At 41.3% G+C, this 22191-nt stretch overlaps 1 protein-coding gene across 5 annotated transcripts in view; it reads right to left on the reverse strand.

The window, feature by feature from the left end:
- Window positions 1-14420: 14420 nt before the first annotated feature.
- The window catches only part of CAPS2 (calcyphosine 2), a 100876-nt gene continuing 93105 nt past the window's right edge, over window positions 14421-22191 (reverse strand). For 4 of the 5 annotated variants that reach the window (XM_083182571.1, XM_083182569.1, XM_083182573.1 and 1 more), the window contains 3 exons: window positions 21129-21248; window positions 18084-18180; window positions 14421-15538 (listed from right to left, as the gene is read on the reverse strand). In XM_083182571.1, coding sequence (XP_083038697.1) covers window positions 15363-15538; window positions 18084-18180; window positions 21129-21248 — 393 coding nt within the window. In that variant the 3' untranslated portion in view covers window positions 14421-15362. Of the gene's footprint in view, window positions 15539-18083; window positions 18181-19821; window positions 19903-21128; window positions 21249-22191 lie in introns of those variants that run through there. The other variant, XR_014473428.1, reaches the window with a different exon arrangement.

Raw genomic sequence — 22191 nt, forward strand, 5'->3', positions numbered from 1 at the left:
GTCGGTCGCGACCAATTAAAATCGGCCGCGATGCGACCGACCGATTGACCCGATTTTTCCATAGACTTCAATGTTAAAAAATCTTTTAACATTGAAATCGGGAGGATCTTGTCGGTCTTGTGCCATTATAATGGCACAAGATGAGATGGACTTGATTAAGTCCATCTCACATAGGGAAAAATGATAAAAAAGGTGAAATGGGCCAATATGACCCATTTCACATTTTTTATGTGCCCGCCATGACCCCACGATAGACGTCAACCCGAAGCGTGGCGAGCGCAGCGAGCCCGCGAGGGGCGGCGGTGCGCGTCCTACGACCTTTTCATTCCCCTACTATCCACTAGGGCGTGGAGTGAGAATAGAATAGTGTGGCGAGCGCAGCGAGCCACCGAGCCCGAAGCGTGGCGAGCGCAGCGAGCCCCGCGAGGGGACGCGTATACCGGTGAAGTTATACGCGTGCGCTCGCCACGCTTCGGGCTCGGTGGCTCGCTGCGCTCGCCACACTATTCTATTCTCACTCCACGCCCTAGTGGATAGTAGGGGAATGAAAAGGTCGGAGGACGCGCACCGCCGCCCCTCGCGGGCTCGCTGCGCTCGCCACGCTTCGGGTTGACGTCTATTGTGGGGTCTAGCCCACTTAGTAACATTTGGGGGGGCAATTAAAAATAATCTGGTGAAAAAAATAAAAAAATCGGGTGAAAAATCGGTCGGTCGGATCGGTCGCATCGTATGCGACCAAATCGCATGCGATGCGATCGATCCGATTTTTTATCTTACGACCACAACGATCTAAATCGTTGTGGCCGTGCTAGGAAACAAGTACCGACAAATATGTGTCTTTGGGGGAGCGGTAATGTCACCATAAGATCAAGAAACTTCCAATCCAGGATGTGCCATGGAAAACAAAACAAAAAATGAATTTGGTGCAATACAGTTTTTAATGGTAAAAAATATATACAATAGTAAAAAAACATGTGACAAGGTGGACTCTCACCAGGCGTCAAAGTCCACAATAAATTGCAATTTTTTTTCCCATGGCACATCCTGGATTGCAAGTTATTTGATCTTATGGGGATGTTACCGCCCACAAAGGCGCATACTGGGTGAGATTTATTAGGATGAGATATTCAGAAAGTGAGAGATTTTGGAAGCGGCAATCATCTACACTTCAAAATCAAACTGGTTTTGCAGTGTAAAAGATTGCCGCTTTTAAAAAAACTGGAGATTTCTTCCCAAATCTCTCACTTTCTGAATATCTCATCCTATTAAATCTCACCCACTGTCTACTACATAAGTACAAAAATACCATATACAAATTGTTTTTGTATGTGACATATGAAAAATTGTGTTACACTAAAGTGCTTTTTTTCTTTTCCTTTTTGGGTAACCATATGAGAATATTAATGTGACCTGAGTCTGGGAGCTCACTCCACTGACAAAAGCTAGCAAATAGCCAGGGAGAGGGAGGAGGTAACATAGCAGGACTTCAGAGAGTGTTTTTTGTTTGTCCTGGCTGACAGTAGGTGTTTTATAGCCATGGGGTGGGGGCAATCATCCCATTCGCCCTGCTATGTATCCATGCCTGCTGGCAACTTCCCTGGTCTCAACTCATTATACTTATTGCAGCCAGTGTGCAGTGATTGATTGAGCAATTAGTAGGACGCTCAGGATTACCTGTGAACAAACAGGTGACTGGAATGGGCATGGCTCCCATGCCCAAGGAAGGAGGGAAGCAGTGTTTGTATAGCACGTTGTTGAGGCCTATGATAATTGCGGCAGCATGGAAACCACAGGAGACTGGAGCTGACAGGCAGACATGACAGGCAGGGATTGCTGCATCATAAACTGACGTCTGGAGATACACTGCAGAGGTAAGAATATGGGGGATATTCAATACCACCAATAACAGTCCGAATTGGCGAACATTTGTTTTTCTTGTTTTGCTCTACAAGTCTAGTTCTCACCTATTCAAACGTTAATTTCACTCCCACCAGTAACAGTCCGAATTGTCAAGCATTTGTTTTTCTCATTTTGCTTGACATGTGAATTTAGCTCAACAAGTCGAGTTCTCCCCTATTGTTGATGACGATGTCTGACCACAAGAAGCTCAAAGAGGAAAGTGGCAATGGTACTTGTGTAGTTTCACAGCGCCAGCATGGCGCCGTGCTACTTCCGGGTTTTACGCTCGCCACAAACTATGTTAAAAAAGTCACTTAACTCCATGCCAACATGGATAGTTCATACCCCCACTATCCACGTTGGCATGGAGTTGAATTTAAATAGCGTGGCGAGCGTAGCGAGCCACCGAGCCCGCAGCGTGGGCGAGCGAAGCGAGCCCAGTAAGGGGACTCAGACGCACGGCGCCATACTGGCGCCGTGAAACTACACAAGTACCGTGGCAATTGTGCCAGATATAGGCTGCATTTTTGCAGTCAATGATATGAAAGTAGATATCTTGTTAAAAACGCAAATTCTCCTATAAAAACCGTTTCCAAATCAGCAGACTGCACAATGCTGGTATCTCCCTGAAGTCTCAGTACAGGAGTGAGAGCTCGGAGGTAAACATTGGCCCTTATTCTGATTGAGTCGGATGGCTCCGAATGCGGACGGATGGCCGATGGTTGGTGTTTGCGCATGTGCAGAGGCGTATCTGCGCATGTGCGAACGCCTCACACGTCCGAATACGGCGTGAATTCTGTACAGAAAACGATCGGTTGGAACAATCCGAACAGGGGGTGGAGAGGGGCGTGAAGGGCTATGTGGGCTCATTACCATATGCGTACGCCCCACGTTTCATGGGCGTTCCCATAAAAATGCTGGGCGTACATATGGTAATGCGGCAGGTGACGCACGTGTGGGGGGCGGACATATGACATAGCTGGATGCCAGCTGCCTGCCCATATCCCTGCTTTTGCACGGAGAAATGCCAGAGTGGTCTGGAGCACTCGGTGCTGTCTGATCACTCGGTCCAGCATTCGATGGTCGGCGACCATCGAATGATGGGGGAGGTTCCCACAGATGGAGGAGGTGTTCACATGAAACGGTCCGTTCGGTCGGCATCTTACCGCATTCGGACGGTGTGAGCGATCCATACGGAAGGCGTGGCTAAGAACACTCGGTTCATGTCCGAAAATACGCATCCAACCGAATCAACTAGAATAAGGGCCATAGTGCATTGTGGGAGAAGTTAACAAAAAATGGCAACAACAAACATTGAATCCTGGGTAATTCTGCCCCAGCATGGATACAAGGGATCTAAATATAGGTGTTTGGTCAAACCAGAAGTAGACTCAAATAGACATGTATACAGAAGACTTTCAATGGGCAAATTCCACCATAGTGAACATAAAAGGTGAGCAGAAAAAAGTGAATAAGTCTTATATGGCAAATGGAATAATTTAAACAAATGCATAATAATACAAGCTGAAAACTGATGCTGGCAATGGAATAATGGAATAAAGCATACCAAATAAACATGCAGCCAATGGAAAATGAAACAAAAGAGGAATATTTAGCAAAATATCACAAAGACAGAAGTCAAGATAAGCACTACAAACATTAGAGAATCCTCCGTATACACTTAACACAATTTTTAGACATGCAACAAGAGAAACTCCCTTGTCACGACAGAAAGAATTGTCGAGTTAAATTTGAGGGAAGAGTGAATTCAAACAGTCGAGGTCAGGTGTACTCTTTCCAAAAACAAAGAAGTAGTGTTTCAAGGCGCTTAGGTGATAATACCAGTACTTATGTGATAATAAACAATGATTATTCAGCTTTATCAATATAAGCCGCAGGTGGTCCTCCTTAAATCAGAGGTCAGTATATGCAATCCTATTGGAAAAAGCACAACATCCAAACATACAGAAATTTATTGGTTTAACAGGAAACTCACAAGCATGCACAATAAAAAGCGTTTAAAAAGCCACCAATGGTGGGTTGGAATTGAATTCACCCGGATCCAAGTCCTGCATTCGGTCCCAAATCTGGAATACTGGGAGAGTTGGGGAGAGGGTGCCGGCTCCACGCTCCTTCACAAACCAGAATGCGTCCACGGGTCACAGATGATCCAAATATAGCGTCACCAGCCTAATGCATTTCGGACATATATGTCCTTCATCAGAGGCTTGGTGACAAGACTGCTAGTTCCTACTTTTATCCTCCTCCTCATTAATGTGGAATCACTACAGGTGCCGTCTCCCCAGACCCTTCCTGTTTCATGACCGGAAACGCGCTGTGGAACGCATCTTGCGTTTCACTATCCCGGAAGTCCATGTTCACTTTCGGCTTGCGGCTCCGGGGCTGAGGTTTGAAGCACACTGCGTTCCAGCGCGTCATCATTCCTATCGGTCTTCCTCCTCTATGGTCCATTGCTCATTCATTGGAACGCAAACTGCGTGTCATTGTTATAAACGGAAGTCCCGGACACACAAATGTCCAATGTAAATAGAGTTCATAGCGCAACATACAGTATAAAAAGATAAAAAAGGGGCCAAGTCATTAAAGTACAGATTCCTAACTGTTAATATGCTTTTCTCTACTCCACCATGGCAGCGAACTCATGGGTTAAGTCCCAAAGGGTAGTACTCTGGAAGGAAACAAAAAAGAACACTGGCCCCTATATAAGCTCCTCCTCCTTAGGACTCAGTGTCTTGATTAAATAGCATAATACATACATTTATACTTAACTTATACTCAAACTTTTCCACCACAAACGGGCGGGATAATGCTGCCATGGTGGTGTAGAGGAAAGCATATTAACAGGTAGGAATCTGTACTTTCCTCTACCTCCCCATGGCAGCCAACTCATGTGTAATACCCAAGCAGTTACCACACTGGGTGGGTATAAATAATAATAATAATAATAATAATAATAATAATGGTTACTTCACCTTACTTTAAACTACTGCACTCAGTACCTTTCTACCAAACCGGGCATCTGCTGACGCCGTTACATCCATTCTGTAATGTTTGGTGAAGGTATGTACTGAGGACCAACACGCTGCCTTGCATAATTCTTGAATTGAAGCTGCCTCTTTTTCTGCCCAGGAGGCCGACATTGCTCTTGTTGAATGAGCCTTTAAACCTACAGGTGGTGGTTGACCTCTAACTTTGTATGCTTCTACAATACAAGTCCTGATCCACCTTGAAATTGTAGCTTTACTGGCTCCCTGTACTTTATTCTTCCCTTCGGTCAGTATAAATAACCTTTCTGTTTTCCTATGAGATTTTGTTCTTTCTAAATATATCTTTAATGCTCTGACTATGACTGTGTATGTAGTCTCTCTTCTTTTGAATTGCTGGGGTTTATGCAGAAAGAAGGAAGAACAATCTCCTGATTAATATGAAAAGTGGACACCACTTTAGGAAGAAACTGTGGATTAGTCCTTAACACTACTTTGTCGGGGAAAAAGTTCAGGAAAGGTTGCTCCGACCAAAGAGCTTGAATTTCAGACACTCTTCTTGCAGACGTGATTGCTACTAGAAAGACAACTTTAATAGTCAACATTTTAAGTGATATCTCCTGCAGTGGCTCAAACGGGATTTCTACTAAAGGTATTTAAGACCAAGTTCAGGTCCCAGGGTGCCAGCGGGTTGTGAAATGAAGGTTTTATACGCTTTGCCGCTTGTATGAACCTTGTATTTATTGTCAGCTAGCTTCCAGTCCAACATAGCTGACAAAGCAGAAATTTGCACCTTGATCGAGCGGACTGACAAGTTCTTATCTAACCCCAGCTGAAGAAATTCTAGCACCACCACCACATCCTTAGTTTGACTGTTCTTTAACCTACAGAACTCCACATATTTCCTCCAAATTCTATGGTAAGTTATAGATGTAGATTTTTTTCTCGCCTTAAGTAAAGTTCTCACCACTTTACTGGAAAAACCTTTTCTTTCTAGCATCTGGGTTTCAGCAACCACGCCGTCAATTTCCAGGTCGGTGGCTGTGCTCTCCATAACTTGTTCTGACCTATTAAATTGTCCAGATCCGGTAGCCTCCACGGATCCTCTACCGCCATCTCCAGTAGCTTGGAGAACCATGGTCTTCTCGGCAAGTATGGGAGTACCGCTATTATGGTCGCTTCCTCCTGCTGGATTTTCCTCAATAGTCTTGCTATTATTGGAAAAGGTGGAAACACATACACGAACTTTGCCTCCCATACCAACGTCAGCGCATCTTGCTGTTCTGCCTGTGGGTCCCAATGCATTGAGAAGAACCTTCTGAGTTTTGAATTCTTCCCTGTGGCCATTAGGTCCACTTGCGGCTGACCCCACATCTCTGTAATTTGACTGAAGACTTCTTGAGACAACTCCCATTCTCCTGGCTGTATGGCCTGTCTGCTGAGGCTGTCTGCTTGCAGATTCTCCTTGCCTGCCACGAACACTGCCGTGAGACTGGTCACCTGACTTTCTGCCCAGGCCATTACTTTTGATACTTCTGACATGAGCTCCCAGCTCTTTGTCCCCCCTTGTCTGTTTAGGTAGGATACCACTGACTGTCGGACCTTATGACAACATCTCTTCCTACTAGCAAGTTCTGAAGACGTTTGCAGGCCATCAGCACCGCCCTCATCTCTCTGACATTTGAGTGCTTGAGACTTGTTCCTTGGGCCCAGAGCCCTTGAACCATGTGATCTCCACAGACTGCTCCCCAGCCTGTCTGGCTGGCATCCGTGGTCACCACTTTCAGTATTGACACCACAAACATTCTTCCTGATTCTAATCTTTGTCTGAGGGACCACCATGCTAAGTCTTGGCGGGCTCCTTTTGATAGAACAATCTTTTGATTCTTGTTTTTTCCGTCGCCGTTCCACTGCATGAGAAAGCAACTTTGGAATGCCCTCATGTGGAATCGACCCCACTGTACGGTGTTTAAGGCTGCCTAAATCAGGCCGAGTACTTTCATACAATCTCCTGAAAAAACAGTTTTCCTGCTTTGGAGAAGAAGTATTTCTCGCCTTAACTTCTCTTTCCTGTCCTCCGTCAGCTTTATTGTCATGCGATTTGTGTCTATCCAGACTCCTAAATATTTTACCACACGTGCCAGGACTAATTGACTTTTTTCCTGGTTACTCTAGGTACTGTTTTACTTGAAAGGAGTTTCTCTCCGACTCCTTTCTTGTCTTTGCCATGATCAGCAGATCGTCTAGATATGACAACATTGGAAATTCCAGGATCGTCTTGAAGCCGCCTGAAGGCTTTCTGACTATAAAAAATCTTGATTGGCAGCCTCTCCATTCATGTTCTTTTGGTACTCTCACTACCACTTTTTGACGGATCATTTTTTCTAAACTCTCGATTAATGCCGATTTCTCTATAGGATCTTGAGTATTGGAGACTCTGTTTTCCAATAGCCCGGAAACTTCGCAAACTCTATCTTGTATCCGGATTCTATTATCTCCAACACCCATTTGTCCTCGACAGATTGGGTCAAAATCTGCTTGAACTGCAGCAGTCTGCCCCCAACTGTCATTTCGGCATCATTGGTTGAGATGTCTTGCGGAATATCTTCAGTCTCTGCCACTTTGACCACGAAAAAAGCTCCGGTTCGCTGCCCAGGATCTCCTGAAGCTTCTCCCTGGCCTATAGGTCTTTGCTTCTTTAAAGTCCGACGACTGATATTTAAGCGATCTATTGAAAAAAGGATTCTTCCCTTTATCTTGTGACAGCCATACCAATTTACCACCGGAAATTTTTGTGATGATATCATCTAGTTTGGAGCCGAACAAGTATTGCCCTTGAAATGGTAGTGACAGCAGTTTCTGCTTTGATTGTGTATCTGCTGCCCACGGTTTAAGCCAGAGAGCTCTCCTGGCCACCGACGTAGTTGCGTTTGATCTTGTTGCCAGTTTTTACAGCGTGTACAGAAGCGTCGCACATAAACTCCACTGCAATCTGAATGTTCTGAATGGTCTTTATCAGATCTGTTCTCTGAATACCATCCAATGTATCTGACTCTAGGTCATGGCACCAGGATCTCAGTACTTTGGCAGTTACTGCCATTGCTGAGGACGTTTTGATCGCTGCCCCAGAGGTCACATGCTGTTTTCTCAGACTGACCTCAATCTTCCTCTCCATTGCGTCCTTAAAGATGTTCGCATCCTCCAATGGGAGCGTGGTTTTCTTGGAGATTCTCGCAATGGCAGCATCAACCCTTGGGGATTCCTCCCAATGCTTCACCTGTTCGCTCTCAAATGGATACATCTTAGATACCCTGAGTGGCACCGCCACTTTCTTATCCGGGTGTCTCCACTCATCCTCTACCATTTCCTTCAGTGCTTTAGACAATGGAAATGTTTTACTCTTTTTCTTTTTGTCTTGAAAAAGTAAGTCTTGTAATTTCTCCTCTTCCTGTGTCTCTTCTATTTTCAGAGACTTATTAATAAGAGCCAGCAGATTTTCTAACAACACAGGGTTAAAGTCAGCCTCTGCCTTATCCTGTGTTATCTCCCCTTCTTCCACTTCCTCCTCTCTAAATGCTGGACCTTCTCCAGAGTCTTGAGATCCCCCTGAGAGTTCAGCACTGCTCCTCTTTGCCTGCATTTTCTCCACATCTTCTTTTGTCATAAATATGTCAGCAAGCGCTGTTTTCAGCATAGAAACCAGCTCCGTCATCTGGGGCATTCCCATTTGCTGGGTTACCTTACATGCCTTACACATGGAGCCTAGGCATTTCTCAGATAGGGCTTTATCACACAAGCTACACTTTGCAGGGTGATGTCTTTTGTGCTTAGCTTTAGCCTTCCCCTTGCTTGTATCTGATCTAAAACATATACATATATATCAGTATCTTCATATTATCCAATCCTTTAAATAACTTCTGGCTTACCCTGACTTTCTTTGCTGCTTTTTCTCCTCATCCATACTGCACAGCTTAACTGCTTGAAGCTAGAAGCAATAATAGTAAAAGTAAGGATGATGCACTCCTCCAGCTAAAAAGCTGTCAACGGAGTCTTACCCGGTCTGCTGGTTATCTGCACTTCTTGCAGCCTAGAAGTGTCCAATTCAGCACCCCAAATGCCTCTCAGACAACTTGCTGCTCATTTGCCATTTTTTTTTATTCCCTCAGGAGGCTTTGTCGCACCTGGTGATGCGCCTCCCTGTCAGCGCGGCGCCCACCTGAAGTCAGACGCCCGCCACACATAAGCGCCCGGCCTCACGCCCGACGGGCGCCTAGCAACCTGCTTCCTGCGTGGCGCTCCTGTGACGTCAGCCGCTTCAGATGCCTGCCGGGCTCACCGCTGTGCGCCCCTCACGTGCTTACGCCACGTCTTCACAGTGCCTGTCAGACGCCGGCCGCCAAGCTCCATACAGCGCCCACAGTGAGCCCCTCCAGCCATGCTACCAGATGGGAATCTTCCAGGACACCGCTCCAGCAGACCGAGGTACCCCTTACTGCCCTCGACAGCGGGGACCTGTATTTTCAATTTCCTTTGCCTCAACCCCAACTGCTCTAGGCAGCGGAGAGGGCCGCAGCTCAGGGTAAGCCCTTCCACTACCCTGGAATGAAAAAAAGACACTGAGTCCTAAGGAGGAGGAGCTTATATAGGGGCCAGTGTTCTTTTTTTGTTTCCTTCCAGAGTACTACCCTTTGGGACTTAACCCATGAGTTGGCTGCCATGGGGAGGTAGAGGAAAGGGTTTTATTACCTTCCCTATTGAATCTATTTCCTTATTTAAGGCTTCTAAAGTATTGTGTCTTTCCGTCAAAATGAGCTCAATGAGTTGCAAAGAGCAATTTTTTTAGTATCAAATCCCAATTTTACCTAAAATTCTCATCCGCGGTGTTAAATGCGATTGGTTTATTTATCTTAAGTCCTTTCGGGATTCATTTTTCACGTAAATATTTTTCAAGGGTAATAATTTCCCACCACACTGTTCTCTTTCAGTATGTTTCTAATTTAAAGAGCACAGAATCTATTAAATCCCCTTCCTCCCCGGGTAGGTCAAAGACATCAGTAAGAAATTAATAAATTTTTTCTCTGAAGGAGAACCCTTTAATGGCCCCTTTTTTATCTTTTTATATGTTGCGCTATGGACTATATTTACATTGGACATTTGTGTGTCCGGGTCTTCCGTTTATAACAATGACACGCAGTTTGCGTTCCAATGAATAAGCAATGGACCATTGAGGAGGAAGACCGATAGGAATGATGACGCGCTGGAACGCAGTGCGCTTCAAACCTCAGCCCCGGAGCCGCAAGCCGTAAGTGAACATGGACTTCCAGGATAGTGGAACGCAAGATTGCGGTCACGGAACAGGAAGGGTCTGGGGAGACGGCGCCTGCACCTGTAGTGACTCCACATTAATGAGGAGGAGGATAAAAGTAGGAACTAGCAGTCTTGTCACCAAGCCTCTGATGAAGGACATATGTCCGAAATGCATTAGGCTGGTGACGCTATATTTGGATCATCTGTGACCCGTGGATGCCTTCTGGTTTGTGAAGGAGCGTGGAGCCGGCACCCTCTCCCCAACTCTCCCAGTATTCCAGCTTTGGGACAGAATGCAGGACTTGGATCCGGGTGAATTCAATTCTAACCCACCATTGGTGGCTTTTTTAACGCTTTTTATTGTGCATGCTTGCGAGTTTCCTGTTAAACCAATACATTTCTGTATTTTGGAACTTATTGCACTATTGTGGCGATGTTGTGCTTTTTCCAATAGGATTGCATATACTGACCTCTGATTTAAGGAGGAACACCTGCGGCTAATATTGCTAAAGCTGAGTAATCATTGTTTATTATCACATAAGTACTGGTATTATCACCTAAGCGCCTTGAAACACTACTTCTTTGTTTTTGTATATTGTTGGTGGACCTAATGGTGAAGGTCTTCTAGTGTTTTGGGCTGCATCTGTCAAAATCTGCGCCAAAGTATTTAAACAAATCTTCTTTTGTACAGGTGTACTCTTTGACAATGAATAGGCTGCAGGAATTATCTTGACAGATTTTACCCAAAATAATTCAAGAAATGTTACAACTCGACAGTCGAGGAAACCGAAAACTAAATCAGGCGAGCTCTGCTTGACAAGTTGAGAAAACTAGACAATGAATAGGCGACCTCATAAAAACCAACCTCTCGTCGAGAAAACAACAAAGCTCGTTAAAAAAAACGAGCTCGACAGACATTGAATACCCCCATATACATCTTATAACCTGGATCGTGACACTGAGAATACATTTGGTTGTTAGATGGAAAAGAAAAAAGATATTAAATAACATCAGCAATATTATTCACTGCTTTGCATGTAAAAAAATGTTTTGTGTCCAAGCAGCAAGGCCATATGTAATATATGTAATGAGAAAATGTAATGACTAGAAGGGATGCGGTTTATGTATAAATGATAAAGTACACATACACATATTTGAATAGCACAAGTGTTCTGGAGGAAAGGATGTTCTACCAAATGTTTGTATGATAGAAAATAACATAGCATTAGGCGCCAAACCAGTTTTGTATAGTTGATCATTGCAGATACAGTATGTAAAGTAATTAATAACTTTTAATTATGGATGTGAATTTTATTTCAATATGTTCGTTCTGACATGACATGCTTCAGCACATGAATGTTCAGTGCACCTAGACCCATTAGCGAGCAATATCATATCACTGGACAGGATAACGTGGCTCACGAGAGGAACATTGATAACAGTACAATGCCTCTGTATTTACAGTAAAATCCTATAAACTATACTGATAATACAATTGTTTGCGCAACTGCAATATAATAACAATAATAGATAGCAGCTACAAATAAAGGCAATCCAAGCCAAGAATTGAGCAATAATCTGACATACACATGCTCATCCTTTTCTTTTGATTTTCAAATTTGTACACATTCCTTTTCATTCTTTATCACATTTTCTATCTTTTAATATTTCACTCTGAGACAAGGTCATATGGTCTCCTTCTGATTAAGAGACCTTTTTAAGTGAATAAATAAAAGTTACTTCTTATGAAAAATAATCAATAAATATTTGATTCTCAGTGCACCCTATAAAATACTTCTTTTTCTTTGTGGGTGTAAAAATATTGAGCAGCCTGTTGCGAAGCACTGTGTTCAATTTAAACATAACCTGGCATGAATACGTTATAAAATTATAGATGGAGTGCCCTGGTCCATTCGCGGTGGTGATCGTGCTAAGTGCTTGTTGCAAAAAGAAGCAAAATGGATTCATCTGCTAAATACCGTTAGCCCACATGGACTAAATGAGCAATTAAGCCTGAATTCCTTCATATGAATATTGTTACTGTTGTATTTGTATTTCATGTTGCTTATATATGTATTTCTTTTCTTAATTAGCGGCTGATCACCTAGCAACTGGGAGACGCTGGTGACATCACAGGGGATGCACTGGAGCACCCTCGTGTAAGCCAGCGTGGACGGAAGCAGGAGGACAGACAGCTTCACATAATGGGTGGGGATACTGGAATTATTTAAGGTATGTTGTTTGCATTATTTGTATGCTTCTGATGAAAATTCTAGTCGAATTGAAACGTTAAGCTCCAAACATTGGTGTTTGTGAATTTATTTCCTGTGAGTTCCGCCTCCGCCTCTACACACTGTCTATTACCTTTTGGAAGGCACTGGGGACTGTGATTTATTACCAGTGAATGCCGAGTCCTGCACTATATTATATATATATATATATATATATAGACCAAATGCAGGTGTCACTCAGGCAGAATAATGGACTCACAAACAGCGTTCGTTACATCAACGTTTCATTTTCATAAGCGAAAATTTCATCAGGATTTTCGCTTATGAAAATGAAACGTTGATGTAACGAACGCTGTTTGTGAGTCCATTATTCTGCCTGAGTGACACCTGCATTTGGTCTGTATCAAGTTCCCTCGTCCTGGTTACCTGGGGATTGGTGAGCACCGGGTTCAAGTTACAGCATTTTGAATAGTGCCGGCTATATGCTTCTATATATATATATATATATATATATATATATATATATATATATATATATATATATATATATAGAGAGAGAGAGAGAGAGAGAGAGAGAGAGAGAGAGAGAGAGAGAGAAAGAAAGAAAGAAGAGGGTTTGTTTGGCACTCTCTGCGAATGTCTGGTCACAGACCGTGGTGCCTCCACACAGGGAAATGGTAGTAGCGATATTCTCCCGGGGCGAACCTCTAGGAAAAAATGAGTGGCACTCTCCGGATTTTTGCAAATAAAGTTTTTAGTGCAAGAGTTATAAATACATGGTCGTCAACGTTTCAAGGCCTCAGCCTTTTCGTCAGGACGGACATAAAGTGCATACAGTGCTGTGCAAAGGAAAGAACAGAATGCCATAACCAGGGTACCTTATATGCCTGTGCAGTCAAACCAGCGTGTGTGCTACGGCGTCTGGATGCTGTACTTCCGGGGGTGTGTAGCCGGTGCCAGCTTACAGTGACGTCAGACTACTCCATTCATGGGGTCCGCCTCCTGTCAGCTGCGCTATCCGGGTCACGGCACCCCGTGTAGCGATCAGCTGTCCTGCGCTAGGATGTAGCAGTAGAAGACCAACCTGGAAAATGGTTGGAAAGAGTGAGAAAACAATCTGTGCAATACTTAAAACTTCATGACGGCATATACATAACGAGTGACAGTGCTAGGTAAACAATGTGTGAAAATACTGAGGATGGGAATAAAAAAGGATCACAGGGTTTTACGCAGAAACCGGTGCATACAATTGTGCCAGTACATGGTGTATTAATTAGAGCATAATGCGCAATATGTAGATCAGACTACAGTCCAGTGTTTGCAGGGCGGGATCAGAAGGTGATGACAGCATATGTTACATGAATGCTCCCCAAGAGATTTTTTCATTGAGTCCGTTAGGGACCAAAGTGTTCAATTTATAGATCCACTCTGATTCACGTTGTGTCAGCAGTTTGTGTCGATCACCCCCTCTGGCAAGTTGAGGGATACATACACATACATACATACACATATATATATATATATATATATATATATATATATATATATATATATATACATATACACACACACACACACACACACATACATACATATATATATATATATATATATATATATATATATATCCCTTTACAAAAACAAAACCCATTGAGGATTGGACCATTGCAAATTTTCTCGGAAGCTGCTAATCTCTGAGGCCACATGGTGGGGAGGCTGCTGCCAAAAGTGATCAGCTGCACAGTGGATGCTGGGGTAACCTGTAAGCAAAGGGCCCAGGAGTTAATCTGTGAGCAGTAGCTGCTGGAAGATCCTCTGGGGTGTGACAGGTGAGGCTCTGCCACGCATAACTGCACGTTACTGCTTCACACAACTACCACCAGTTGGAAAAGGTCAAAAGTGAAATTCAAACTAATCTGCTTTAACAGTCTGTTCACGGATTCCCAAAACGTAATTAACAAACGGTTTGATAATCTGTAAAAAAAATCCTTTATATTTATGAAAATTATTACAATTGGTGTAACAAAGTTGTGTTGTATATGAAAGCTAGAAAATCACACATCAGATTGAGAGGAAGAAAAACACAAAAAGGCTTGATCCTGAGTCTGGTACAGAGGTGCCTTTTGCCGGGCACATGTCTGATGCTTTATGCAAATATTTTTACAATCTCTTCCCATTAATATAGCCATGACTGTGCATTTTTAGACACAACTGTCAGTCGAAACATTGAAACTTTCATTGGCCCCAGGCTACAATAATTGAAGATTCTTCATCAAATGTGGTTCTTCAAAATGTATGCAACAATACAGCAATACACTTAAAATAACAAAGCCAATAAGATGGAACATCTCTACTCAGCCACCGCCCAATACATTTTCAAGACATTTGAATCGAAAATGGATGCATGTGCAATGTGACTTAGATACATGTACAGTTGAAAATAAATTGCTCAAATGCACCTGACATTGTCAATGTCTCCGACTCAGAATCAGTTCCAAAATGCAAAACAATAACACATAAAATAGAGCAACCAATACAAAAACACAAAAGAAAAGAAAACCAAGACAAGACAAAATAAAGTATTCATTGTGGCAGTTATATTGACTATGGCAGTTGTAACTGACAGTCTGGGTGCCCAGTGAACATACAGTACTGCTTGGTATCATTTAGAATTATGAAGCCAGCAATAAAGACCCAGATGGATGCGCAGCCATAATCCCATAAAATTATGAGAACCCTTTCCATATTTAAAAACATAAAATCAAATCCAATTAGTTAGGACACTGGGCAAATGTGGAGTATATTTTCTTAGAATTAATTAATCTTTTAGGCAAATCTATACTTTAACAGTTAAGACTAAATCATTTGCTTTAAAATCAGGTAACTCATAATATAGATCACTTTTATTAAGCACAGTACTTTATATTCCCCAGACATTTCTTAAAATATTAATGAAGTCTTCATCACGCAAGATGCCAATACTCAGTCCTTCATAAAAATCTTCAAATTCACTGTACAACACTTCCCGGGGATTACTGCAAGTGTTCTCCAGTGTTTCAAAAAATGCAGCTCTGATTTCCACTTCCGATGCAGAACCTGAAAATAAGAACAAAAGAAGGTATTTTCTGTGTGATTTTGGAAATCTACACACCAACATGAGGTTGCATAATACAAATGGCAGCATTCCTAGGGTCTCAAGAGCCATAGAAAAGCTTACAGCCATCCAAAGCGTATGCAAATAACCTCCAATTAAATGTAATTAGTAATGAGTTTATGTAAATTGGAGACATGCTGGGTGATGTTAAAAACTTGGCCTCTTCTGTACCCTAAGGATTTGGAGTTAAAACATATTGGTATACGGATTGCTTGGTTGTAAATGAACATTTTCAGGTTTTTTTGAAGGCATTCCATATGTCAAATATATTGCTAACATGCTTTTTATTTACAATAAACAATGTAGGATTTGGAAACCAAAGAAAAGCATAACTATGACAAAGTTTCAAATTACCAAATAGAAACTTGGGGAGAAATTTAATAGGATGAGAGATTAAGAAAGTGAGAGATTTGGTAAGAAATCTCCAGTTTTTTTAAAGCAGCAATCATTTACACTGCAAAATCAAACTGCATTTGCAGTATAAATGATTGCCGCTTTATAAATAATTAGGATACTTTTATGCATACATCCCCTTGCATGTACCCACAGTAGGAGAAATCATTTAATGGTCGCCGACTGATTTATATTTGCGGGCAGCGGGAAGACGACAGGACGGGTGGCTAATATCAGCCAACCTCGTCTTCCCCGCAATCCCATGAGAAAGCCCTGCATTTTCATGGGGACGTCCACGAAATGCTGGCCATTCTCATGGGTGCTACCCCAGTTCCGCCGCACCACGCTTCTGGGCCACATTGCTCCATGTGAACGGCTCGACGACTATGTAAGTCGCTAAAACCGTTTGCCAAAAAACCTGCATGCACATAAGCCATTATACGCATGTGCACTAAAAAAACATTGAGTCTGCAAGGGGGACCAAAGCAATTAGAATCACCTCCCTTCTACACTCTGGCCTTCCTCTCCCCAATCCATTCTGAACATTGTGGCAAGATTGGTCTTCCTCTCTTGCCATTCTGATCTCTGACAAATGCCTTCAATTCACCATTTCCTTATATTCATTATAAATGCAATGCCCTCCCTCAGACTCTGCTCCCTACCTCTAACCCAGGGCTGGGCAACACCGGCCCTCCAGATGTTGATGAACTACACATCCCAGCATGCCTTGCATCAGTTTCAGCATGGCCACATAGCAAAACTAATGCAAAGCATCCTGGGATGTGTAGTTCATCAACATCTGGAGGGCCGGTGTTGCCCAGCCCTGCTCTAACCTCATCTCACTGCACAGCTCAGACAATGAGCATCTCGATTACTCTTTGATTACTCTGTATAATACCATCTCCAAGACTTCTCCTGAATGTCACAGCTTTGGAACTTAAGCACCTACATTATATCTCCTCAGACCCAGATAAGAGCAATAAGAGCATGAAACAGATAAGGTTTGCCCTGTCTGAAACAGGAGCAGAGAACATGGCACTCACAGAGCATTTTGGCTAATTTAAGACTTAATGTGAATTGGGTCTTATTTTTCCAAATGACACCGCACTGCGTGTAACAAAGGTGCAACAGACTTGTCTTCCAGCACCAAACATCATGGACAGTCTAAACATAGTGCCATATGACATCATTTAATTTGAGAGCTGGTAGGCAGGGAAGCCGAGAGGTATGCCGGGCCCTGGTAAAATGGGAGTGTGGCCTAATCACAGGAGGCGTGGCCACCTCCCATACTTAGGCCACACCCCCAAATTATTATGGGGAGAGTGAAAAAACCCTCCTCCCTCGACTTTCAAGGGGGGAGTGTTATTATCCCCCCACTCCTTCAGCAGCAGCACACACCTACAGCATGTGCTGTGCTGACAGCAGGCTCAGCATGAGCTCTCACACTGTCAGTGAGACGCTCATGCTGTGCCTGCTGTCAGCACACCACATGCTGTATGTGTGTGCTGCTGCTGCCCCCCGGAGGGATGGAGGGGGTCGGACCAGGACCCCGCCGGGCCCCTGCAGCAAGCCCGGGCCCAGGTAATTAGTACCTGCCCTACCCATTCTCGGCAGCCTGCTGGTAGGTTCCCTTTATTATATGTGACTAGTTTGAAGAATCTTGATAGTATGTTACATAAGGGCTAAATATCATATATGCTAAATTCCTTACTATACAAAATGTTGTTTAGAGTGTATTCTGAAATGTTGATGCGTCATATCCAGTTATGTTTATTTTGAGTATCCGCCTGTGTTTTTAGTTACAGCGAGAACCTACGAAATTTGGAACATCTTAAACTGTTATGCAGACATAGACATTCTTGAATGAAGGGAATAATTAAAGTGCTTTGCATTGTCTCCTCAATGTTGCTGCAAGGTCCATATAGAAACAGAGATACACACAGTGTTTTGCAATAAAAAAGAGACTTTACAGATCATTTTAGCTTATTTACACCTATACAGCAAACATAGGAAGCAAGGGAAAACATTTATTTCAGACTATCCACAGATGAAGCTATGAACTCACTACTATATTAGTACATATCATAAAAGTACCTTCCAAAACTTGCGGATGTTTCTTGGCACAATAGAACTTTCTCAAGTCTACCATACACACGGCACCTGTTTTATTGGGATCCAGTTTCATAAAGGCCTAAAAATGAAAGACCGTTAGTTTTACAAACTATGCATCATTTCTGTATAAAAGTGTTAATGAGGCTGATGCAGAGTTGAACATACATCGGTTTTCAAAATGTATCTTGCTTGTGTTTACACTATACCATGCACATTGAAACATAGGCCATACAGTCATACTTAATTTAGCCACATATACACTTACTGAAGAGGAATAACTTACATGGGCAATTTACAGTGAGGAAATAGTGAAGTAACTATAGATTTACGTGTAAATATGCAGCCAAGCATATCGTATTCATCTGTATGGGGCTTGTGCTAGTACAAGTAAGGCTAATGTAAGTAAACATCTATCTGCCTATATATCTTTAGAGATAGATAGGCTTTCTTCTTGTCCTGGTGGTCATGACAAAGGTCCTGCAGCGGACCGAATCGTTGACTGATATTTACTTTACCAAATGTCTATATAAAACTTGCGACATTGACATATATATATATATATATATATATATATATATATATATATATATATATATATATATATATATATATATAGTCAAATATACAGTCAAATATACTTCTGATTTTTTGCACCCCAGCATTTGAGTAAAGGAACATATGGGAATGTGACTGTTACCAAGGACTATATACAGTGTGTATTGTATGTGTGTGTGTATATGTATATATTTATTATCAATTCAGACCCCTGGTTCATGCTTAATTTGTAAGGTATATCTGTTATTCAACACAATAAAAGGAAATCTTATGTGTGTGACATAATTTTAGATTGATTGATTCAAAATGTATCTAAAGCTATAAAAATCAACGGTACTTGTGTAATATCTGGGCGCCCAATTTTTTCATTGTATTGCATTGCATCGCATCGCATCGCATGCAATATAGTGGCATACAATTCATGCAATGCGATTTTTCATTGTAAAGACCAGATTTTTAATTGTATAGTCACCCATGGGTGAGTTCATACCCCCACTATCCAACTACGCATGGAGTTGATTTTATATAGTGTGGCGAGCGCAGCAAGCCCGAAGCGTGGCGAGCCCCGCGAGGGGACGCAGAATACATGTAAAGTAATCCGCGCCCCCTCGCCACGCTTCGGGCTCGCCACACTATATAAAATCAACTCCATGCGTAGTTGGATAGTGGGGGTATGAAATCACCCATGGCTGACTATACAATTAAAAATCGGGTCTTTACAATGAAAAATCACATTGCATTGCATCGCATTGCATGCCTTAAGTAGTGGCATGCAATGAAAAAATAGGGAGCCCAGATAATACACAAGTACCAAATCAACCTTTAGTAAATATACCCCTTAAGATTTATTTGCGGATCTTTCTAGATTAAAAATAATAAGGTGATGTGACATGATAAAAATGTGGGTACCCTTCTAATTGAATAATTTATATTTATTTATGGATGTAAACGAAGTCAGGTGAGTATGACTAAGCCCCTTTTATGGGTATGGAACCATGTTTTGTTTTGATATTATGAAATGTGGAACATGGTATGTCATATTAAAGTTTGTACCCTGCAGATGTTAAGGTTTTCCCTTAGAGATTCAGTTAAATATGACCTGGGGCTCCCAAACTTATGATTTAATATATATTTGTCATATTCATAAACTCAGAAAGGCACAAACCTTCTGAAAGGCAAACAGGATGAAACATGAAGAAACTGCAGGCTGTCAAATGGAATATGCAATTTATCTTTTGACATGTTTCTGCAATCATTGGAAAAATGTCAACAGTATTAAAAATATGCAAAAGGAGAAAAAAAGCAGGAAACAAAACTTTGACATATTTCCTTAGACACTTTGAAGAAATACATAAATGTATCCTCATTAAAATGTATTGGTACTGTGGTTATAAAACCCGATACATGAGGTAGAGAGACTGCAAATTACAGATATTGAAACAGAAATTCTCTTTATAAATAGGAGTTAAATAAAATGAATAAAAATGTTTAATTGGATATTTTTAAAGTAATTCCATTTTAATATAGGTTTATTTACATTTAACACTTTTAAAAATAATGTGTTATTTGTAGTTTAAGTACTATTTTCAGTTTTGCTTTTAATGACATATTTTGTGTGTGCTTATACAGGAACTTGTATGAATTAAGTTGCTTGAAAACAACTTAAAAACAAAAGGTGGAAAGTGTATAATGTATATTATAGAAGAAAATATATTTAAATAATTTATACAGAAATCAATTTCTGAAATCCATTTTGATATGGATAAGCCCACACTATTTTTTCAATTGATAAACATGATAAGAGAAAGATATTCACAATTTGAATAAATTGTTACTGTAAGCCACTGTACAAATAATTTGATATTCAAAATACATCTTAAAAAGGTAGAACACAGTGTTCGCCAAATAGGGTTGCTGTTTATATTTATATCAATTTAGGATGCAACGGATGATACACTGTATATGAAATGTTCATTTTTGCTTCCTTAAAATTTCACAGGTTTGATGACTTTTGTGTATGTACTGCATCTACAGCACACATAGCTAATATTTTAATTGGAACAGTATGTATTTCTCCTGATTCCACGGAGACACCAGTAATAATGGCTACTGTGACTTTCATAAAGTGTAAATGTAGACTTGTGCAAGCAGAAAATAACATAAACTGGACCAATATTTAGAATAATTTGATAAAGTGGTTAGCTCCCTGGCATTTCAGTCTTTAGTAGTACATACCGTATACTGTATATTACAGGCAGAAGTGGCTTTGGCCACTGGTCACGAATAATGAATATATCTATATTGAAATCTACATGAAAATAAATCTAGCAATCCATTTGCTGGTAGAAGCCATGAGCTCTGAGTTACTACTTTTAAACTGAAATTCTTTTGCAAAATGCTTAGAAATTCTGATTTCCACACAAATATTCTAGAAGACTGTAAAAATAATATATACAAATAAAAAAAAATTACTTTTCTAACAAATGATTTTCGATACTCATTCATTTCGCCGATGACATTGTGGACAAATAATCCATAGTCCACTGTTCCCATGTTGTTTTCATCCATAATAAGCCATAAGGAATCAAATACCTAAAAAACAGCATAAGAAAATTAGTTTAAAGTGTAATAAAAAAATATTTACCAGTAAGGAAATTATTTGTTTGGACATAAAAACAGAAATAATTGTTGTCATGTAAATTGTGACATTACATGATAAAAATAACAAATGTATATATTTTTCACTGACAAACTACAACACATCAAATTAAAACTGAACAAATATTAAGTAAAAACTTTAAATGTCAACGTATACATGTATAAAGTGCCTCAATTAAATTTGGCAATAAATATAAGCAATTCTTCTAAATTTAAATGTCCACTGAAATAAAGAAAAAAGTTTCAGTTATTTCCTTAGGCAACCCCAGTCATTCTACATAGAAAAATATGGGTATTCAGGTCATGTGTATTCCTACAAAATTTCAGAAGATACATCATTTCTGACCTTTCTCTGCTCCATTCTCCAGGAATAGAAATCTTCAGGATTTGAATCATAGGGGGTTATTCTGGTTGATTCGCTCAGATGCAAATCCGCACCCTTGCGAGACTACCGGAACCCGCCCTGCGAATCGTGGTACGCCCGCCACCCCTCGCATGCAGTGTACGTTCGCACGGTCTGCGAATGGATGTTTTACATACACAGTCATTCCAGGGGGAACCTCCCACATCTTTCGATGGTCGCATGGAATGTAGTAGAGTAACTAGTTACCTACTGTGAACTGCTGTTATATCCATGTGAATGACCTAACTGCTAGAGAAGAAATAAACCGTCTGTTTGAAATTTTACCTGGGTCTATGGTCTCCATTTCACATTTTGTACAGGAACAGGGACCAGAGTACTCCTAGTTTAATGATCAATCGTGTTTCGAGTACTCAAATGCGAAACACGATGGATCATTAAACTAGGAGTACTCGCTCCCAAGGGTCTCAATGAATATGTATAATTTGCTAGCTTTAGCTGACACGGCATTCATAT

Source organism: Crinia signifera, chromosome 4, assembly GCF_055691185.1.
Source record: "Crinia signifera chromosome 4, ASM5569118v1, whole genome shotgun sequence".
In the NCBI taxonomy this organism is placed as follows: domain Eukaryota; kingdom Metazoa; phylum Chordata; class Amphibia; order Anura; family Myobatrachidae; genus Crinia; species Crinia signifera.